This window comes from Arachis hypogaea, chromosome 14 (genome assembly GCF_003086295.3).
Source record: "Arachis hypogaea cultivar Tifrunner chromosome 14, arahy.Tifrunner.gnm2.J5K5, whole genome shotgun sequence".
Lineage (NCBI taxonomy): Eukaryota > Viridiplantae > Streptophyta > Magnoliopsida > Fabales > Fabaceae > Arachis > Arachis hypogaea.
Window position 1 is genome coordinate 100,327,478 of NC_092049.1, and position 22,137 is coordinate 100,349,614.

The 22,137-nt window shown below is 33.6% G+C and overlaps 2 protein-coding genes, 1 non-coding gene and 1 pseudogene across 3 annotated transcripts; all 4 read left to right on the forward strand.

Annotated features, from left to right (window-relative positions):
- The first annotated feature begins 1,242 nt into the window (after positions 1–1,242).
- On the forward strand, positions 1,243–3,026 carry LOC112742808 (large ribosomal subunit protein eL18-like; annotated as a pseudogene).
- Positions 2,062–2,141, forward strand: LOC112746376 (small nucleolar RNA snoR53Y). Its single transcript, XR_003174265.1, has one exon. It is a non-coding gene; the product is annotated as a small nucleolar RNA snoR53Y (small nucleolar RNA).
- A 5,374-nt stretch (positions 3,027–8,400) lies between the features above and the next one.
- Positions 8,401–8,871, forward strand: LOC112742809 (copper transporter 6-like). Its single transcript, XM_025792046.3, has one exon. The coding sequence runs from the start codon at positions 8,401–8,403 to the stop codon at positions 8,869–8,871; it is 471 nt and encodes a 156-aa protein (XP_025647831.1).
- Positions 8,872–21,274: 12,403 nt separating this feature from the next.
- Positions 21,275–21,664, forward strand: LOC112743572 (copper transporter 4). Its single transcript, XM_025792837.3, has one exon. It carries the CDS (start codon positions 21,275–21,277, stop codon positions 21,662–21,664), a length of 390 nt encoding a protein of 129 aa, XP_025648622.2.
- The last annotated feature ends 473 nt before the right edge of the window (positions 21,665–22,137 follow it).

Below are 22,137 nucleotides of genomic sequence, written 5' to 3' on the forward strand. Positions count from 1 at the left end.
TTAGGGCACGCAGAGGCACCACTAGCCACCATTCAAACACCCACTGGCCACTGTCACTGGCCTTACTATGTTTTTCCTCAGAACCGATGCTGCTCTGCTTCTGTTGGACTGCTTCTTAGAACCGGCTGCTCTGCTTCCGCACTGCACAGCTTTTCTGCGCCGTACTGCTCGCTGAAGAACCTTAGTCACGATGCCACCAACAGCACCGCAAAGTGTGAAGGGCACTACACTGCTCCCACTCCTCTTCTCCTCGGCGTTGCTCCTCCTATTCTTCCCCTACTCCTTTCTTCTTGACGCTGCTCATCTTTTTCTCCTTGGCTTTGATACTTTTTTGGTGAGGAAGGTCACAAGCCAATGCTCAGCCACTCTTCTTCTTCTCGGTGTTGGTTTTGGTAATACTTCTGAACTTTTTTTTTTTCTAAACTAGGATTGAGGTCTAAGCTTTGTTATTATAATTTATAATTCTAGATTTGATCAGAACTTGTTATTATAATTTATAAGGTTGATTTGTTGTCCTAAACTTCTGATTATTGTTGATTTGTTCTCTTTGTTTGGTTTTGATTTGTTTTTATTTTAATTACATATAATGTTGATTTGTTCTCCATGTTTGGATCTGATTTGTTCTGAATTTAATTAAAATATGTTCTGATTATTGTTGCTTTGTTCTCCTTATTTGTTTTTTTATTTATTCTGATTTTAATTGAAACATGTTCTAATTATTGTTGCTTTGTTATCCTTATTTGGTTCTGATTTGTTTTTATCATAATTAAAACATGTTTTGATTATTGTTGATTTGTTCTGATTTTAATTAAAATATGTCAGTGCTTAATTAAAATATGTTGTGTTAGTTTCTTTGTTTGCTTTGTTTGTTTGGTATTCTTCAGAGTTTTCCATACTGCCACAGTCTTTGAATGCTTACTTCTCCACATTCCTCTTTTCCATGCTGACTCGCACCCTTCAAAGGAAGTACATGTTCCTCCTCTGCAATGCCATTCTTGATTTTCTTACCAGCAAATCACTCTATGATGCACCACTAGTGCAAGGAGAATGTTATTATGAACAAGTGTCATCATTAGAATTGTTATTAGCTAATCAAGATTATGAACTTTTGTTAGCAGAAACTGAGCAAGGAAAAGAACATAAAGAAGGAGGAGAAGGGAAAGGAATTAATAGCAAAGGAGAAGCGGTTAAAGTTGAACTTGAGGATGCAACAAAGGAAGAATAATTGGAAAACCAGATGAAATGAACAGAAAGTTTGAAGAGTTTATAAGGAAAATGAAGGAGGAGATCATGATTGAAGCTCAAACGCCCCCGATTGCAGTATAGTTATTAATTATTTCTCATATTCGTCCCATGTATGTGTTTCTGTTCCTCACTAATGAGTAACTCTTTTTTTCCTTTTATTACAATAATGTTATATATATGTGAGTAAGCTCTTAATAACTAGTGTATAATTTTCTTGGTTTTATAACCACGCCATGCTTCTTCTATAGTCTTTTCTTCTTGCTCTTCTACCTCTCTATCACTTTCTTTAGTTATTTGGCAAGAGTGTTTGGAAGTGCAGAAGGGGAAGGCCTTCTATGACTTCTAGTTCAACACAAGGCTTGTAAAATTCACAATTGTGTATTTTTAGGTAAAGACTTTTGTTTATTTATACTTAAACTTTGCTAATTTTTGGGCATTTTTTGGGAAAGTGGGCTATTTCACTTGAACTGCTATATGTTTGATTTGAATAGAGCTTGTAATCATTTAAAAATTATTAAAAACCATAAATCCCTGCTTGTGTTCCTTGCTTAGATAAATTTTCATCATATAGTTAACTTTTTTTCTTCTTTGGAAAGATTATTTAATCATGTGGATGTTTGCTACACTGCACCCAAGGAGTTCTTATATTTGCTATGCATAATTTATGGTGTCCATTTTAGCTCATTACTAGTCATTAATTTCTGGATTGCAGATCAGGATATGAAACAAACACATGCTCTAATATGTACCAAGTTCTGATTAATAACGTTATATTTTATGCTTTTTAGTAATACTTTAGTGCTTGTAATTTGCAAGGTTTCCAATGATGCTGCTATTCTTTACCATGCTAATATTGAATAACCTTTGATTATTCTTTTCATTATACTAAGAGAACTCCTTTAACTATAAATTGTGCAAATTTTAATCTGTTTTAGAGATTTATTTATTCTTTATCAAAATATGCATTTGGACGGTTTTGATTTGGTGTGAAATGATCAGCTTTACCGCTTCCTTGTAAGGAGGACCGGCAGCAATTTCAATGCCGTGACACTGAATCGCTTGTTCATGAACAAGGTTAACTGGCCTCCGCTTTCTCTGTCATCAAGGAAAAGGTTTGTTTTTCCCTCTCTTATCTTTCTCAGTGGTAAGATAGGAATTCTTTGTTTTTTCGATGCAAGAAGGTAAAGCCGTAGTAATGGGAATTGTAACCGATGATAGCAGAATGTATGAAGTTCCTGCATTGAAGGTTATTGCACCCAGGTTTATAGAGACTGCACATGCTAGAATAGAGATGGCTGGTGGTGAATGCTTGACATTTGATTAGCTTGCACTTAGGACACCTCTCGGACAGAACACGATATGTGTAGATTAGATATATAATCCACTTACTAGTTTCAAATGATGTCTATGACTATGATATATAAACTTATCAATAGATATTTGAGATGAACTGGTTTAAACAATATTTATACCGTTTGATTGAATGAATCACATGAAACCAAGTACAGATTCGTTTGTGAATTATAATGGTACTATGCATTATGATAGGATGAGTTTGGAAATGTGGAAGTGATCAGATTTTAGATGGTTAATTTGGTTTATATATTGTTGTATGAATGTAGGTTCTTTTTAGAGGCCTAAAGAACTCCAAGAACGTTGTGAAATAATTTGGTCCTGCTCTTGGTGTTCCTCATAGCCATACCAAGCCTTATGTACGATCTAAGGGAAGGAGGTTTGAGAGGGCTAGAGGAAGGAGGAACAGCAAAGAACTTAGGATTTAAGTTGTATTGTTTCTGTATTTTTCTTTAGTTTTTAGTTTTGGAATTTAACATTTTCTCCCATATTCTAGTACTGAAGACAGTTGTCTTAATGGTAACCGTTGCTGAAATATTGATAAATAATGGGCTTGCTTTTATGCGCAGGTTGAGAAGCTTGTCGAGAAATCAGAGTTTTGAACTCGAGATTTGTTTTGTATTTGAGTATTCGTTTTTTAACGTATAAAACATTTATAGCAAAAATTATATATGTCACTAATTACTATTTGATTTGTCTTGTGATAAAAATTGCATACTATATTTATAGGTTTGGTAATAAAAAATGACTGAAATTTTATATTGTGCAGCGATGAAGGTAAAGTCAAAAAAGGATTTTTTTTATTTGATAAGGCTATTGCCACGCTTTTAGTCATATCTCTCTCTATTGCCACGCTTTGAAAGCGTGGCCATATCTCTCTCTGCAGCCACGCTTTTAAGCATGGCAATCTGTAAAAAACGTGACAACAAAAAGCGTGGCGATAGATTACCAAAAGCGTAGCGATAGAGCAACCACCACACTTGCATATGTGATTAGTGACCTTTTCAAAAGCATCGTAGTAGCTCAAAAAGCGTGGCAATAGAGGTGTTTCCTTGTAGTGTGCAATATCTTATTTTAATCAATAATTTGGTAATAAAGTATATAACAAAATACTATACTCACAACAACTTCTGAGAAAACTGAAAACCACAAACTAAACCTTAACCACAAACTCCATTACCATAATTTAGTTAACAATTTAGTAAAATATCTAACAAAATCTTAAAGTCACAAAAAATCTGAAAAACAGTAAAAAAAAATTATGCCAAATCGTAATCACAAACTTCATTACACTAATTTAATCAATAATTTCATAAACGGTTTAATAAAAAATCCTAAACTCACATAATAATCTTAATAAAATTTAAAAGCCATGCCAAACTTACCTTTGATGGTGGCAGCAAAATGCTGGAGCAGTGGTCATACCAGTAGTGACGGTGACACCAATGGCAGTGATCACCAAGAACAGCGGCGGTGTTTCCAACCTCCCCAGTGGTGACCGATAGCTCCCGCGGTGACAACGTCCATCAGCGACGGTGGCACATTAGGCTCCAGCATGTGACAGCGACGTCGGCAACACTTCCTCCGACGGCAGAGAGAGAGAGAGAGAGAGAGAGAGAGAGAGAGAGAGAGAATTCAGACAAGTGAGAGAGGAAGGGTTCGCGTTTGAATTTTAAATCAGTGTACCGTTAGATTACTCCAACGGTAAATTGGTGAAACGTAGCGTTTTATTAAATCGATTTACTTTCGGCAAAAATCGACGGTAAATTCGTCAGTAACTGTGGCGCCAACAAAACTATATTTCGTGCTACTAATCAACATCCGACTTAGAGTTGGAATGTAAAATCCGACGGCAAACATTTTTGGAAAATCTAAGCTACCTTATATCCGACGCAAAATCTGCCACTAAATCTGCCAGTAACCATCGACGTTGAATCCGACGGCTCTCAGCGTCTTTTTTGTAGTGAGAGATCTTTTTCAGTTATGAATATTGTAAAGAATAGACTCAGAAATAAAATGAAAGATGAATTTTTTGTTAATCGCCTTCTGATTTACATTGAGAAAAAAATTGTTAAAAAATTTAACATATATTTTATTATCGATAAATTTTATGAGTTAAAAAAAATCGTTGTATACCACTTAATTATACAAAAAACTGTGAGTAAATGGTACACATTTTTTGTAATGTATTTTAGACTATATAACTTTTTATATAGAAGTTGCTTTATATTACGGCCCTGTGTAGATACATAAAATAATATTACAAAATCTAAAAGGAACAGCATCTATAATATTAAAAGAAGAAAAATCTCAAGGAAAGAAAATAGATGTATCTGTTAGAATATAATTAGGATCAATTAGGATCAGTTAGAATTATTTAGTAGATTTAAATATTTATTATAGAATATTACGTCTTTATTATTACGATTCTCTTAGTACCTATAAATACCCTTTTATATTGTATCATTCCAGACAACTTGAGTAGACAATTTGAATAGACAACTTGAATAGATTCAATAATACACAAATTCTTTTTCCAGTTTAGTCTCTTGTTTCTAACATGGTATCAGAGTCATTGTATCCTCCTTGAAGAAGATAGGTTATTTTCCTTGCGGTGAAATCACCGTAGTTTTTACATTTCTTTTCTATGTCATTCTTCTTTTCCTTTTGTCACTCATTTGTTGCTTTTTCACCTCATCGACTAGCCTATTTTCTCTATCTTGTATTTTTTTGAGTCGAATGATCAAACACCATTGTCATCCGTTGCTTACCTATTCTCATGAAGAAATCATATAGTTTTCGCTCTCTTTCGGCAGCTCTGTCTGCGTTCTCTCGTGGAAGTTCTGTTTGCGTTCTCTCGTGACAGTTCCATCTGCGTTCTCTCGTGGCAGTTCCATCTGCGTTCTCTCGTGACAGTTCCGTCTGCGTTTTGTTTGTGTTTTCTTGTGGCAGATCCGTCTACGTTTCTTTCCGACAGTTTCGTCTGCGCTTCCTTTAGACAGCGGCAGTTCCGTCTGCGCTTCCTTCAGACAAGCGGCAGTTCCATCTGCGCTTCCTTCCGGCAGTTCTGTCTGCACCTATTTTATCAGTTTATGCAGTTTTTTTCTCTTTATTTCATTATTTTAAATAAGTTTCAAACTCAAGTTATCACTTGGGTTTGAGGGGAGATGTTAGAATATAATTAGGATCAATTAGGATCAGTTAGAATTATTTAGTAGATCTAAATATTTATTATAGAATATTACGTCTTTATTATTACGATTCTCTTAGTACCTATAAATACCCTTCTATATTGTATCATTCCAGACAACTTGAGTAGACAACTTGAATACATTCAATAATACACAAATCCTTTTCCAATTTAGTCTCTTGTTTCTAAATGTATCTATATAATTTCCCCTTTCTTTACTATACTATACTTTCAAGAAAATAATACACTATAAATTAAAGCAATTCTACCAAGGTTGCGAGAACCGGACCGGTCAATGAACCGGTGAGGTGGCTGGTTTACTGGTTCACTGGTTCAACCGGGGTTCAACCGGAGTTCAACCGGTTTAATTAAATATTAAATAAAATTATTAAAAATTTAATATATAAACACATTAAACACAACAGGAGTTCCATAATGCATTGAAGAGAAAATTATCCAATAACTATTAAATCTACAATGATGATGCCTATACCAAAATGAATTATGTAAATGGAACACAAAACTTAAAAAACAATCTATAACCTCTAGAGCTCTTGGTGGCTTCAATTCCCTTTGAACTTTTCCATCTGCATTACTCATTGACTCCCCTGCCCTGCTGCATTCTTCATTGCTCTTGACCTGCTCCTCTGCTGTGTTGCACGGTTCATCAAGAGCCATTCCATTCCCATCTTCACATTCACCATTCTCTCTACAATCTTCAGGTGGAGATGCATGAGGGACATCCTCCTGGGGTTCAGAAGCATCACTTTCAGATACTTTCACCACCAACACAATATAACAAAAATCAAGCACATAAAATGCACCAAAATTAGATAAAATTCAAACTTGATAAATTCAGATGATACAACAATGAAGTGATTAAACTATAGCAAAATTCAGAATGACAACAATTCAAAATCCAGATGATTATATCAATTCATACAATTCATACAACATTCAATATAATTAAATTCAGCATTTCATACAGTTAATTCACCAAAATTCAATATAGCAGAATTCAATAGAGCACAATTGAACTTATATAGCAAAATTCAAAAACCAGAGTCCCAAAATTGAACTTTTATCAAACTTATATTCGGTAAAATTCAGAATTACAAAATGATTAATCCATATCATTAAATCTGCCCTAAATAAAAAAAATTGAAAAGCAGAAGAACTCAAAACAAGAACTCTGCATCTGAAGTTATGAACTCAAATCTGCCCTAAATTCCTCACTGGATAAAAAATTAATTGAAAAAAACAAAACCCAAGAACTCAAAAACCGCAGGAGAGCACAGAAGGCCAAACGACGAAGATGATAGAAGCCGACGAATCTAACATATGAAGTACTAAAATCAGCAAAATAAAAAAATAATTCAGAGGGAGCTCAATTATAAGTAACAAAACTCCACAGTAAAACCAGCAACACAATTATTAGTTGGAGTAAAGGGACACAGGGCCACAAAGGAGAAAGGGGACACAGCAAAAATTATTAACAAAACTACACAGCATAACTAATTAGCTATTATCAATTTATCACAGTGCTTACCGACGGCGAAGAGGAAGGAGAATGACGGCGCAACACGGTGAAAACACACACACACAGAGAGAGAGAGAGAGAGAGAGAGAGAGCGCTCGAACAGAGCAGAGGAGATGCGGTGGCTGTGGGTTCTGCGGGGCTGTGGGGGCTGCAGGGGTTGGGGCTACGCCGCTAGGGTTCTTCGAATCTTTTCTTTCATTCTTTGTTCTTTCAATTTTGAGAGAGGAGATGAAATGAGTGGGACACCGAGACTGGGGGGACTGGGCTGCGTCAGGGGTAGGAATTAGAAATTTTTTTTTTTTTTAAGGTTAAAACGGCGACGTTTGGAAGGGGGTGTCCAAACCGGAAAAGCTTTAAAAAACCGACCGGTTCTTCCGGTTCACCGGTTAACCGCCGGTTCGATCGGTTTTTTGTCCGGTTTTTTGCTACACGGTTTTTCAAACTGACCGAATCGCTCTCGTGACCGGTTCCCGGTTAACCCGGTTGAACCGGCCGGTCCGGTTCGGTTTTCAGAACTAAGAATTCTACATTAACTTTTTAAATTAAAATTCTCAAATGCACCCATAATAAGTTGTATCTATAAAATGAAGAGTAGAGAAAAAGTAATGAATTGATTAAAGGATCCAGTCTGCTGAAAATCCTAAGACGCTACAACTAAAGCGCTACTTCTTACATAGCCTTATTTTCCTTTAATTTCCCTTTTTCGGTTGTCTTCGTCACAAAAAGTTACATTATATTACATTTTATAGCGAGTACCCCCCTTGCTTGCTTGCTTGCTTGCATTTGAATCATGGAACAATTTTTATGAACGAGAATAATATCTTTATGATGTGTTCTGTCTGTCATGCCTCAACCGACACTAAATTTTGCTACGTATATGCATAATACATGTAAAATATAAACTTTATATTATTAATTAATAAAATAATAAATAATAAAAAGGAACCATGCATGTTACGTTCATTCCTACATAGGTTGAATTATATATATATATACACATGCTGTTAGACAAAATTTCTTAAACCCCTTGTCACGTAACATTAAAATTCATAGCAGCTAGATACCCTTCAAAATGGCATCAATCACCGCGGCAGAGGGCGTGCCGGCACCGTATAACTCCACGGTGGCGACTCGGCTAGGCCGGAGAAGAATTCCGATCCACACCAGCTTCTATTGGGACCACAAGGTAGACATACTTTTCCGGTGCTGGCCGGGCGACAGCGTGGGCATGTATGTGGTGGCGCTGATGCTGGTGTTCGCAATGGCGGTGCTGGTAGAGTGGCTTTCGTTCACCAACATAGTGAAGCTCAAGCCAGGGGGCTCAAACGACGTCGTTGGGGGGCTATTGAAGACGGGGCTATACGGCGTGCGTTCCGGGCTCTCTTACTTGGTGATGCTGGCCGTTATGTCGTTTAACGGTGGGGTTTTTATCGTCGCAATTGGTGGCCACGTCATCGGGTTCTTGATTTTCGGTACTCGAGCGTTCAGAAGGAAGACGGCTGTACCGGACTCGTCTAAGCCGTTGGATTTGCGAGTTCAGTAAATGGAACTTTCAATTGCTTCCGTTTGATGGAGATGGATATCGTTCCGAACTGTGCATTTTTTATGCTTTTGTTAAATTCTTGAGTAGTGTGGGTTTTCTCTCTTTCTATGGATACCTGTGTTTCAGTTTTAATTTTTATAATCTTTTTGGTTTTGATTCATAAACTTAAGATTATATATTTTTGTCTAGCTATTAATCAAGTTACTTCGTAAAGTACTGATGCGAGTCATCTTAACTCATTAATATTTTAACTTTTTAAGCCAAATTTAATGGTGCAATTTAACGATAATAACCAAAATAAATTATTTTAAATTTTATTAAATTAAACATAAACTAAAATAATTCATATATATAGACTAAAACTTCTTGTAAAACAAGCGTAGTAATTGAAATTGTTACATAACACGCTGTTCGTCTATAACGGTTTACCGATTGATTGGTATATTGAAATTGCGATGCGAAATTGCAAACAAAGAGGCTCTATGTTCTAAAGGCTTTCTCTAAGTCACTTACATGCTTATATGTTGTTATTTGTACTTTTTTTTCTTATTGATATTTGTACAGTTAATTAAGGAGATAACAATTAATTAAATTTGATTTCGAAGTTTTTACTCGTTAATTAATTTGATCTTTTAGTTTTTAAATTGATCAATATGATTTTAATTTGATCAACTTTCTAATAGAAAATTTAGGATAAATCACACATATAAATTAAACCAATAGCAGTATTATTTGTCCTAAATATGCTAGTTACAACGATTTACCAAGGACAAGGAAATTACATAAATCGTTCTAAGGCAAAACGACTTACTAGAGAAAAAATACTCATATAAATCGTTCTAAGACCGAATGATTTATTGGGGAAAAAGACATCCGAGAGATTTTTATATATAAGAGTAAAATGATAATTAGATCTTCAATAATTTTGATTTAGCACTAATTAGTCCTTTGAAAAAAAAAGTACTAATTATATTATAATATTTTGGATCTATGGCTACGAATTTTTTTGTCACAGTAAAAAACTGTGATTATAAAAAAGTTATGGTTACGATTTTTTACCGTGACAAAAAAAATTATGGTCACGGTTTTTAAAAAATTGTGACTATAAGTATTTATGATCACGGTTTTTAAAAAAAAGGGCCTAAAAAGGTCTATGATCACGGTTTTGGGGTGACTTAAAAGAGTTTATGGTCACGATTTTTCAGAAAAGAGTAACCTAAAGGAGTCTATGGTCACGGTTTTGATGAATAACCTAAACATGTCTATGTCCATGGTTTTGGGGGGTGACCTAAAAGGAGTCTATGGTCATGGTTTTTTAAAAGAAGGTGACCTGAAAAGGTCTATGGTTATAGTTTGGGGGTGACCTAATTAAAAGGGTCCATGATCACAGTTTTGGGGGTGACCTAAAAGGGTTTATAGTCACGGTTTTGGAGGGTGACCTAAACATGTCTATGGTCACAGTTTTGGGGGTGGTCTAAAAGGGTTTATGGTCACGATTTTTTTAAAAAATGTGACCTAAAAAGGCCTATAGTCACGGTTTTGGGGGTGACCTAAAAGGGTCTATAATCACGGTTTTGGGGGATGACCTAAAGGTATCTATGGTCAGGGTTTTGGGAGTGGCCTAAAAGAGTCTATGGTCACGATTTTTTAAAAAGGTAACCCAAAAGAATCTATAATCACAGGTTTGGGAGCGACCTGAAGATATCTATGGTCACGATTTTAGGGGTGACCTAAAAGGGTCTATTAATATTGACAAATAAATATTATTTTTTTAAATAATTTAAATAAATTATCATTAATTTTCAATTACTATTCTACCTTTTAATTTTATTAAAATTTTTATACTACCCTAGTCCTAATCCTAACCCTAACCCTAATTAAGTATATTTTTGTAACTAAATCAGATTTTGATAATTTGAATTTAAATTAATTAATATTTTTATATATTTTTTATGATTGTGGGTATTTTATATATTTAAAATTTTAAAATTTTAATAATTGAATACTAACGAGAATTTTATATAATTTAAAGTAAATATTAAAATTTTAAATTTTATTTTATAAATAAAAAAATTAAATAAAATACTTTTAATTTTAATTTCAGGTGTACAATGTTCTCTATTCTAACATATTTATTTCTTTTGCTACCAGGAGGACATGGAGGAGTGCTAGGGGGTCAGCACTTTTGTTAAATTCTAGCCAGCGCTTAACCATCAAAAGGAAATTGAATGATTCTACACCATTAAATGCAATCTCATACCATTAAAAACATCATTGATGGCTAAAAATCACAAAATCTGTTGGCCCCTAAATTTTTCGAAGGACATGATATGAAAAAAATATTTTTCATAGCAATATGAGATAGGATGGGTCTCATTCATATATATATATATATATCTTAAAAAAAGATTACTTCATTGTAAGTATAGCCAAATCAACACTAACTCTCAACACTAAAATTTAGATATTCAAATACAAAACATAAACTGAGATCGAGAGTAATTCAACCTCGGGTCGTCTTCCCTTGGAATGCAATTGAAATGTTATGCTTTCGATTATGAGGAAAAGGGGTTTTGAAATCAACGAACGAAGGATTAAAAGAACTAAGAGATGATCAAAATTGGAAATTAATGCAATAAAAAGGGAAATAAGGTCAAAACTAGTGAAAATGCTATAAATGCATGAAAGAGCCTTAACTTGGGAATGAGGATCCAAGGAATCCTATCATCACCATAACCACAACTATGGCAACTATGATGAGTCAATCTCGCTTAGTCTACCCCTAATATCGAGGAGTAAGTCAAGCAAGCATAATTGACCTTAATTCATAAGTCCTAGCTAACTTACCAAACTAGTTGGTAAAAAGCTAGCGTCAATGGAAACAAGAGTTAACTAACTACCCAAGAATTACCACTAAATGTCGGACATTATGACTCTAGTATCCTAAGATCTCAAATCCCAAGTCAAGGTGTGAAAATCTACTCAAAATTACCAAGTGGCATTTTCACAAACTCTTAGTGGGCATAAAACCAAAACATAAGAAATTGTAAAGGAAAAATAAAAACTATGACCAAACTATTCACAATATCAACAATTAACATTCAATCAAACATAAAGAAAGAATAAAACACTAAATTCATTAATCAAAACTTCAAGAAACTAAAATTGCATATATTAACAAAGTAACTTGAACCATAAAATAAAATAACAAAAGTATTGTAATTAAAGAGGAAATTGAGAGTACTTACAATTAAAGAGACAAAAATCTAAGATCAAACTTGCTATAAAATGCGACAATGAACCCTAATTAAAATCCTAAGAGAGCTCTCCCTAATCTACACTACTCCTACTCGTACTATATGAAAAAGTGTAAAAATAAAGTTCTAAGTACTAATAAAACCTAATGCCTTGATATGTGTTGAAGCTCCCTTGATATAGCACTTCAATTCAGCCTTCAGCCTTCCAAAATTGGGCCAGAAAAGCCCCAAATCGCGAGCCACGTGACTTTTTAATGAAGTCACGCGCAGGGACTTGTGTGTACACACAGATGTGTGCGTACGCACACTTGCTGATTTTTCACCTGTGCGTACGCACAGGGTTGTGCGTGGGCATAGGTGCTGATTTTGACCCTTGTGCGTAGGCACAGAAAGTGTACTTGGGCACACTCTGAAATGCTTTTCTCCTTTGTTTTCTTCATGTTTTCTCCCAATTTCATGCTTCTCTTCCACTTTTACCAAGCCATTCATGCCTCTATGACCTGAAATCACTCAACAAATATATCACGGCATCAAATGAAATAAGAGTGGAATTAAATTACTAAATTTGAGCACAAAAACGCATGTTTTCACATTTAGATTCAATTTAGGGATCAAACACAAAAGTATGCTATTTTGGTGATTAAGTGTGAGTTCATATGATGAAATCCATCCAAATTAAGCTAAAATTCATCCTCAAATATGGACTCATCAGTTATCTAAATATAATATTTTGATGTGTTCTGTGCTTTTTGTAAACAGACTTGATCCAGTATTATATGTAATGGATAAATTATATTGTATTTTGATTTATGTTTTTTGGACTAAAATCATATCTAGCTTATAATATAAATTTTATGATCTAGATTTTTTGAATTTCTTATTTTAGACTTATTTTGTGATTATCATAAATTTGGGATGCGATTATGCTTTAAAAAAAATAAATATCATAAAATAGAGTAGGCTATGGTCACGGTTTTAAAATAAGGTCACCATAGATAAGCTATGGTCACGGTAAAAATCGTGACCATAGATAAGGCTATGGTCACGGTTTTAAAGAATGGTGACCATAGATAAGCTAAAACTGTGACCATAGATAAGGCTATGGTCACGGTTTTAAAGAGGGGTGACCATAAATAAGCTATGATCACGAAAAAAACCGTGACCATAGATAAGGTTATAGTCACAGTTTTTACAAAAGAGTGACCATAGATTAAGTTATGGTCACGGTTTTAAGGTAGTGTGACCATAGATATCTATTGTCACGCTAAAATTGTGACCATAGATTAGGCTATGGTCACGGTATAAAACAAGGGTGACCATAGAGTAAACTATGGTCACGGTTTTATAAAAGGGTGACCATAGATAAGCTATGGTCACGCTAAAACCTTGACTATATATTAGGCTATGGTCACAGATTTAATAAAGGGGTGACCATAGAGTAAGCTATGGTCACGATTTTTACGCGTGACCATAAAGTAACCTATGGTCACAGTAAAAAAACGTGGCATGAAGTGTCATAATTTGATCACTGCAAGCGTGACCATAGAAACCGTGATCATAGATAAAAAAATCACGACCATAGGTCTATGGCCATGGCAGAATAGGCCACAGTGAAAAACCGTGACCATAGACCTATGGTCACCCTTTTCACTCACTATAGTCACGGTTTTTCACCGTGACCATAGACGTTTTTTGTAGTGTTAGGTCCTTCATGATAGTAAATAGTGGACATATATGTCTTTTGTCAATAAATAGTACAAAACGAAACGAAATTATCTATGTATTTTGTTATATACAGTGATGCGTGTCCTATTGCTGTCACATGAGTATGAAAATGATATAGTTTTGGATAATGAAGCATTTATTATCTTTTGAATTTCATATAACATTTATCAACTGCTCTCTTTATTATGAATCCTATTAAAACAAGTGAAGTTTCACTCTAAAAATTGTTATCTACATAACAATCTTTCATAAATAGATACGCCACAGTAGTTAACGGTACATATAAGCATAACTGTTAAGTTTTACATGATAAATTAATAGAGGAACATAATGTGTCTACCGTTTGCTATCGTGGAGGACTAAATTAGAATTTTATTCTTTTCAAAAACTAATTAGTCCCAAATCTAAAACTTCAAGAATCTAAGTATCACTTTACTCTAAAACAAATAAGGATTTAGATAACTTGTACCCTAAGGTAGTGTTTGTTTTCAAAGACTGGAACTAGAATTAAGACTAAGTATTGTGTTTGGTGGTTAGAGAATGGAATTAAAATTTCAGTTTTGAGATACAAAATTTCAATTCCTTCAATACCTCCAGAAAGGAGTAAACTACTAAAATGGTACCCGAAAATTTGCATAGATAACAAAACAAACCCCAAAAGATGATAATAACAACAAATAAGTCTTCGAAAGATTTAAAAATGGGACAAAAAAACTAGATATATATTTTTTGAAAAATAACTTTAGAGATCAAATTTTGATGCAAATTTTTTCAATCATGATTAAAAAATAAGATTTTTTCATTCTTAAATTTGGTCATTTTTATGTCAAGTGAAAAAATTTTTTCGAAAATTTTATTGTAAATAACTATATTTTTTTATAAAAATCTAAAAATCAAATTTTATTCTAATTTTTTTTGTATACTTTTTAAATATTTATTCAAAAGTAATTAATGTGGTCCTTTTTTCTTAAAGATGTTTAAGTATACATGGCTAAATTTAAATCAAAGCCAAGGTAGGTAGAGTAGTAATTACTACTGTAATACCCTACCATACAGAGTCTTATGCTTAAGTCATAAAACAGAGATGGCAAGGTATTACTACCTCTAAAATAAAATTTAGTATACGTAGTAGTGGGAACACCGTTTATAACTAGGAACCTTTGAAGAAAATGGGGTAAAACAAAATCGTAAATTGAAAAGCGCAACACTCCAATCGATAACATAACGTAACGGATAAAGGAATAAGCTAACGCGAGAATATATACAGAAGAGTGCCAAAAACACGAATATCAAAACTCAAGATTCGGTTGCGAAGATAACCGGTCCGAGCATAGAAGTATATACATGTATATATAAAGTAAAGAACCCAAAAGAAACCCAAAAGATGAATTACAAAACCTGTTCTCCAAAATAACCTCTAAGAGGAGTCAACATAGTATGTATTTATTTAGTGGAGATAATAAGTATCTACGTGAAAACATAAAACCAAAGGAAAGTCCCGAGAACCAAGGATCTTCGCTAATTCAGAAGTCTCCAGCATGCCTCAGCGAGAAGCCTCACGACCTGCATTTGAAAATCACAAAATCCACATGGGTGAGAACCAGAGGTTCTCAGTATGGTAACAGTGCCACATATCTAACATGTAATGTCCTGGGAAAGCCGAAGGCAATCCTAGAACTTCCAACAGATAATTCAAAGCTTATAAACAGATTAAACCATAAATGGTAACTAACTAAAGATCTTCAGTCTAACTAATACTTCCCTTTCCAAATCCTTCAGACCTCCCAACCACCAGCAGTAATATAATATGGCAAACACAATTATATCAGACAAGAAGATATACAAATAGGGAACAGATACAGCATTTAGACAATTAGCAAGTAATATGCAATCAATTAGGCAATTCCAAACATTTCACATAATATGCATATGATGTATGCCTGTCATAATGGCTGTTGAGTCTCATCTGTCGGTTATAAAGCCAATCCGACAAGTCCTGGTAGCTAACTATTGGACTGTCCCTCTGTCATGCATCCCCAACTCGAGTTATTCACAACATAAATCATAATTCATATCCAACACCCTCACTGGTGTATATTCACGGGGGCGAGCTCATCCGAAACTTTCAGTGTCCAGCCACACTTACGACATAGGGTCAGCAGAGTATCAAGTCTCCACCTAGAGCACGTGGTGGCTAGCCACTGCTTTCTCCCAGGAAAACTCGCATCTCAGATAGTGGAAATGCAGCATTCACATTTAATTCAATAAGCATATATGCAATCATACTCAGCCATAATTCAATAATGGCTCAGCCATAATTCGATAATAACTCAGCAATCCGACTCATAATTCAATCCATAACCAGCCAATTTATTAACAATTAAAGCCTTTCAGCTCATGGCATATAAAGCACTTCCACCACCATCATCCGTATCTCATACAATCATCTTTGATCATCATTGATCATTAATTCTCCCCTTTCTTCATTCACAGGTTATCACATTTCCTAGGTCTTTCCCATTGCTAGGCATATCATAAGGATTTATGACATAACGGGTGAGATCGGAGGCTTAAAAGTCTGAAATTTGGCTTTGAAAACTCAAAAATCAATCTTGAAGTGAAAACGGGGTCACGCGTGCACGTCACCCACGCGCACGCGTGGAAAGCCAAAAGTTATAGTGACGCGTATGCATCGCCCACGTGCACGCATGGATGGGAGAAAAGTAAAGTGACACCTGTGCGTCAGCCACGCGTACGCGTGGGTGTGTTTTATGCCCCACGCACAAAACCAGCGCAATTCCCGCACAACTCTCGGAAAATTTGGCTGGGCAATTGAATCAGCACATCGACGAGTACGCGTCGGCTAGGCGCACGCGTGGGTAGTGAATATTTGAAAACGACGTGTGCGCATCGGCCACGCGTACGCGTGGGAGTGCGATCTGCCAAAAATTTTACTAAGTTAAATGCTGCAGAATTCACAGTTTCAAACCCCAATCTTCCAACGGGCATAACTTCTCCGTTTCAAATCATTTTTCATCCGTTCTTCAAACGGCATAAATATCCCGGATCCAATTTTATTTTTAAACAAGTTTGGCACAGATCGGGGATCCGGAGTCCAAGTTATGCTCCGTCAAAGTATGCCCAAAAACCACATTTTCATACAAAATCGCAAAGTGCCATTTTCAAACAAACCAATTTCAACCCTTTTTGAAATCAACCAAAACATGCCAAAAATCAACCTCAAGCCTCCTCAACTCATACATTAACATGTTTATCAAATTTACAAACCACCATCCCACCATTTTAACCCATCTCACTCAAATAACTCAATTTCAAACACATTTTCATGTCATATATTCTTCCTCATCCTAATTTCCAACCACACCATTTCCAATCAACCATCATTATATATAATCAATATCATCCTCACCATCAACATGGTTTTACCCACAATTCAACCTCAATCAATCATCAATCAAAACATGCATATCTCTCATGCATCATACCATCAAAACATCAATATTTATAATCACATATATGACCACACAATATATCCCAATCATTCAACAACACATTACATTTTAGATACAGAAAACCGAGACCATACCTTAGCCGTTTTCCCCGCTCAACCCGGAGCACTTCCAAATCACTTTTCCACAAGCTCTCAAGGCTTCAACACCTCCAAGAACAGATTTTAGTACACTAAAACCCTTTTCCAAACTTTCCAAAACCTCAATCAAGCTCCAACACACATATATACACTTCCTAAACCACAATTATCACATCCAAACACAACAACTCAATACCCAAACATCATAAACCAACAAATTTCACTAGAGTTGAGAATCTTACCACACCCAAGGATCAAGGAGACAATATTAAGCTTCTCCTTCAAGCTAGTTGGATCCTATAACATTAAAGAGCCCAAAATCTCAATACTTTTTACCCAAAAATTTGAATTTAAGGGCTGAGAAACTGAACTAAAATCATGGCTTACCACAAGAACAAAGTAGTGGGTTTTGAGCTCGTTGCGGTGAACGCGTGGCCACAAACGATGCGGCAATCGGAGCTCCGAATCAAAAGTTATGGTGGTTTGAAGATCAAGTGAGGGTTAGAACCTTGGAAGAGTGTTCTTCCCCTTTCTCATACCATTTCCAGCGAGTTGGAGGGTTTCGAGAGGAAAGAGAGTGCTGTTTTTAGGGTTTTAGGTTTAGTTAGGTTGGGTCAAGGGCCCAATATGGGTTCGGTTGGTCTGGTTTAGCCCGTTCGGTCCAATTTTGGACTGATTTCTATAAAATTGGTATCGAAATTCTCGTTTCAATCTCATCTATCATATTAATCCATAAAAATAATATTTTTGGCATTTCTAGAATAAATTCTAATTTATGGATTAATTAGTCATTAATTAACCGAATTTTACAATTATTGCTAACAGTATAGAGATATATGAATACATGGTATAATTATTTTGATATATTAGAGTTATTAAATGGATATGATCTAATTTAAAAAGTGTATTGCATGTATGAGATCAAATATATAATTTGTTTTCAATTTATTATTTATATATTTTATCTGATAAACCTTTTTATGAGTTAATTTCTTTTATATTTTTTGTTACATATATAATAGTTGATCAAATATATAATGTTTGTTGCTGTTTTGTAATTGCTAGTTGATAATTGTAGGTTTAGTGTGATTACTAGTTACTGTTTTGTAATGTTTTGTAATATTTATTGCTGTTTTGTAATTATTGGTTGTTGGTTGCAGGTTTAGACGTTTAATGTGATTATTAGTTACTATTTTGTAATGAAAATCAAATAATTGATTTTGTGTTGTTGCTCTTTTTTTAATTCCTAACATTTTTGTTGAAATTTTTTTTGCTGCTGCTAAAATAGAAATTAAATCATTATTGAAATTTTTGTTTAGCTTTATTGATTTTAGGTTTACGGTGTTAGAAATTACTTGTTGCTATTTTGTAATATTTGTTGTTGAATGCTAAAAGTAAAAATTAAATCAAATGTTATTTATTGCTGACTGATTATTTTTGTTGCTGGATACCCTGTTTGTTGCTGAATAACAATTTTTGTTGCTAAATACTGTTGGTAACGGTGTTTTTGTTGCTAAATGTTCTATTTGGTGCTTAATGATAATTTTTTATTTATGATTGTGCTATGATGTTTTTAATTTTGTGAATGATTTATTAATTTCAGTTATGGATGATAGTATTAATTAAGAAACAATTATTGATAATAATGCATCTGTGAATAATAACTTGTCTCTCAATCCTAATTCTCCTATTTCAAATGATGCTGTCAATCTTAATCCTCTTTATAACAATGCATTTGATAATTGATAAATTTTATGTTGACATTTAATATTTAGATATTTTTTTACGATTTAACTTTTAAGTTTGTATTTTGATAAGATCATATGGATTAGGTTGATAATATTTTATTTAGTGTTTTCAATTTTAAAAATATTTTAAGATTTATATTAGACTATAATTATATTTTAAGATGTTTATTTATTATTTTATTTTAAAGTGATTTTTACAATTAAACTATCGGTTAGACTGGTTGAACTAATAAACTAATAATTAAAGCAGTTTGATGACGGATCCAATTCTAAAATCTTGCTTACAAGAACTCGATGAATATAAAGAATTTAAATTCTCTAAATTTTAGATTTTCACTTTAAAGAATAAAGTAAAATTTTTCTATCATTGAATATTTTTTTTTTATGTTTTTTTTTGTCTCACTTATAAAATAAATGATAATAGATTATAGTTATACTTTACTTTTTAAAATAAAATTTAAAATTTAAAAAATTTAAATTAAAAAATAAGAGGATAATCTTCGGAAATCCGAATACTATCTGACTTTGCCACCAAGCATGCCTCTGTATAATAGGGAGCAATGTGCTCCCCATATACAACTCAATGCATTTGTATCACCCTCACCTCATTGGAAACTCCATTAATTTAAGCGTCAGAGTTCTTTTGCAAATCCCCGCCAGACAATCTTGCTGTCACTTCCTCACAAATTCTCCGGTCCTAGTCAACACTACTTTCCATCAAGGTAACACCCGAGCAACTTAGTAATAGAAGACGATAAAATCTGTCACTCAGTTCTAGGAAACACACTATGGCTTCATTGAATGATGTAACCGATATTTTACTATGCAATTATAGTGAAAACATCTTGTCGTTCCTATATTTGTTTAATTGGAATCCAATCCATATAAAAAGAAAAAATGGACTGATGTGAACTCCGTGATTAACGACAGCAAAGATATGAACAAAATATTGCACCAGCTAGGAACTTAAAACAAAAATACACAGCTAACCATGTTCATGTTACTCTCAGCTTTTGTCATCATATATTATCATTGGTTCTTCCCTCCTTTTAATTGGATGAAAGTAATATACTATTTACACTTAAATTAATATTTATTTGAATTTTTTATTGTTGTGAAACTTTTTTCGTCATATATTTTAATCCTAGTAAATTGACTCATACAAGATCCACCTAAAACTTGTGTATAAAAAAATATTACTGGAAATTATGATTTAATCAGTAAAATTATAAATTAGGTACCTAAACTTGAAATATAATTTTAATAGTACAAATAACATTTCTCATTTTTGGCACATAAAATAGTTTTATGCAAAGTTATTCAACTCAAATTAAACATGTTAAAAATTTAAAAATATTATGCACAAAAAATTAACTATTAAATCAATTATTATATATATTTATATATAAATATACGTGTTGTTTAATGTTTAATTTATTTTTAATGTGTATTTTATATTTTAATATATATTCTATACAAATAATTGATTTAGTATCTAATTTTTTTTGTGTTAAACATTATTATAAAAAAAATAAATATTTATAATCATATACTTACAATATTATACGCGTAATTTATATAAATAAAAATTTGGAGATCAAATTTATACGAACACAATTTTTTAATTCAACTCTATATAAACTACAGCAGTCTATACAGTTTATGATTCTCATAATTGTGATTTACCTTCAAACTCACACAAAGCATAAATTATTACAGGGTATAGCAGTTTATGAACAAATAAAATAAAATAGTAAACTGCATCAAGAAACATAAATTTATAAAAAAAATAGATAGAAAACTTACAACTAAAATATTATTAGTCAGACCTTTTTAAATACAATAGAATTAAAAAGTTATATTTATATCTCCAAATATTTTATTTATGTAAATTGTCCATATTTTAGGATAAAATATTTCTTGCTCCTTGGACATTTCCTTACTCTTTTTATTAATAGAAGGTAAACCCTGCAAACCAATCTTGCAATCTCAACATCTCTCTCCCTTTGTCTCAGTCAAAGTGAGTGTGAATTCTGAATATGTCACCACCAAACCAAGAAACGATGCAAGAAATGCCAAATATGCCAAATATGCAGATGAGCTTCTATTGGGGGAAACATGGTACTGTACTTTTCTCTGGCTGGCCAAAAAGTGGTGGCATGTACACATTGGCACTCTTCTTTGTGTTCTTCTTATCAATGGCAATTGAGATTCTCTCCAACCAGCCGCCAATACGGCGCGGGGCTAGACCGGCTTCTGGGGTAACGGCTCAGGCCGTTGTGTACTTCTTCCGAATCAGCTTCATCTACTTGGTCATGCTTGCTGTCATGTCCTTCAATGGAGGAATCTTCATAGCTGCTATTCTTGGTCACTCCTTGGGATTCTTCTTAGCCAAGTTTCGAGCTGTTGCCATGGCCAACAGGGAACCCTCTGATCTTGAACAAAAAGTTTGAAAAGAAAGTTTGTATGCTTGATTGGATTGTGTGCTCATATTTTTCTGGAAGGATTTTTAATTTTCTGTTGTTATATACTAGAAAACTTGAGTGGTAATAATTACTCGTGTTATTGTTAAATAAATTTTGAATCTACCTCTTTGTTACAGCCTCTTTTTTTTATCTAAATTTTCAGCTTGAGGATAAGGCGCTCCAACTCTTTGGATTAAGGAGCTGCAATAATATATTTGTACATCTAAAAAGATAAATCTCTCAACACTTCTCTGTTTCTTTGACTCATCTCTTTTTATTCCTTATATAGGATTTAGAAACAAGTAAAAAGAAACAGAGGGGAAAAAAAGTCTAACAGAATAGATATGACATATGAGTGTCGATTGATTTCAATTCATGGTATCAAATCAACTAACAAATTTATTTAAATGAAAAATGTTAACAGATATGAAGCCTAATGCCATTATCTCATATGAGCAATG

Coding starts and splice junctions, on each gene's coding strand:
- LOC112742809 (XM_025792046.3), top strand. CDS start 8,401: ATGGCATCAATCACCGCGGCAGAGGGCGTGCCGGCACCGTATAACTCC.
- LOC112743572 (XM_025792837.3), top strand. CDS start 21,275: ATGCAAGAAATGCCAAATATGCCAAATATGCAGATGAGCTTCTATTGG.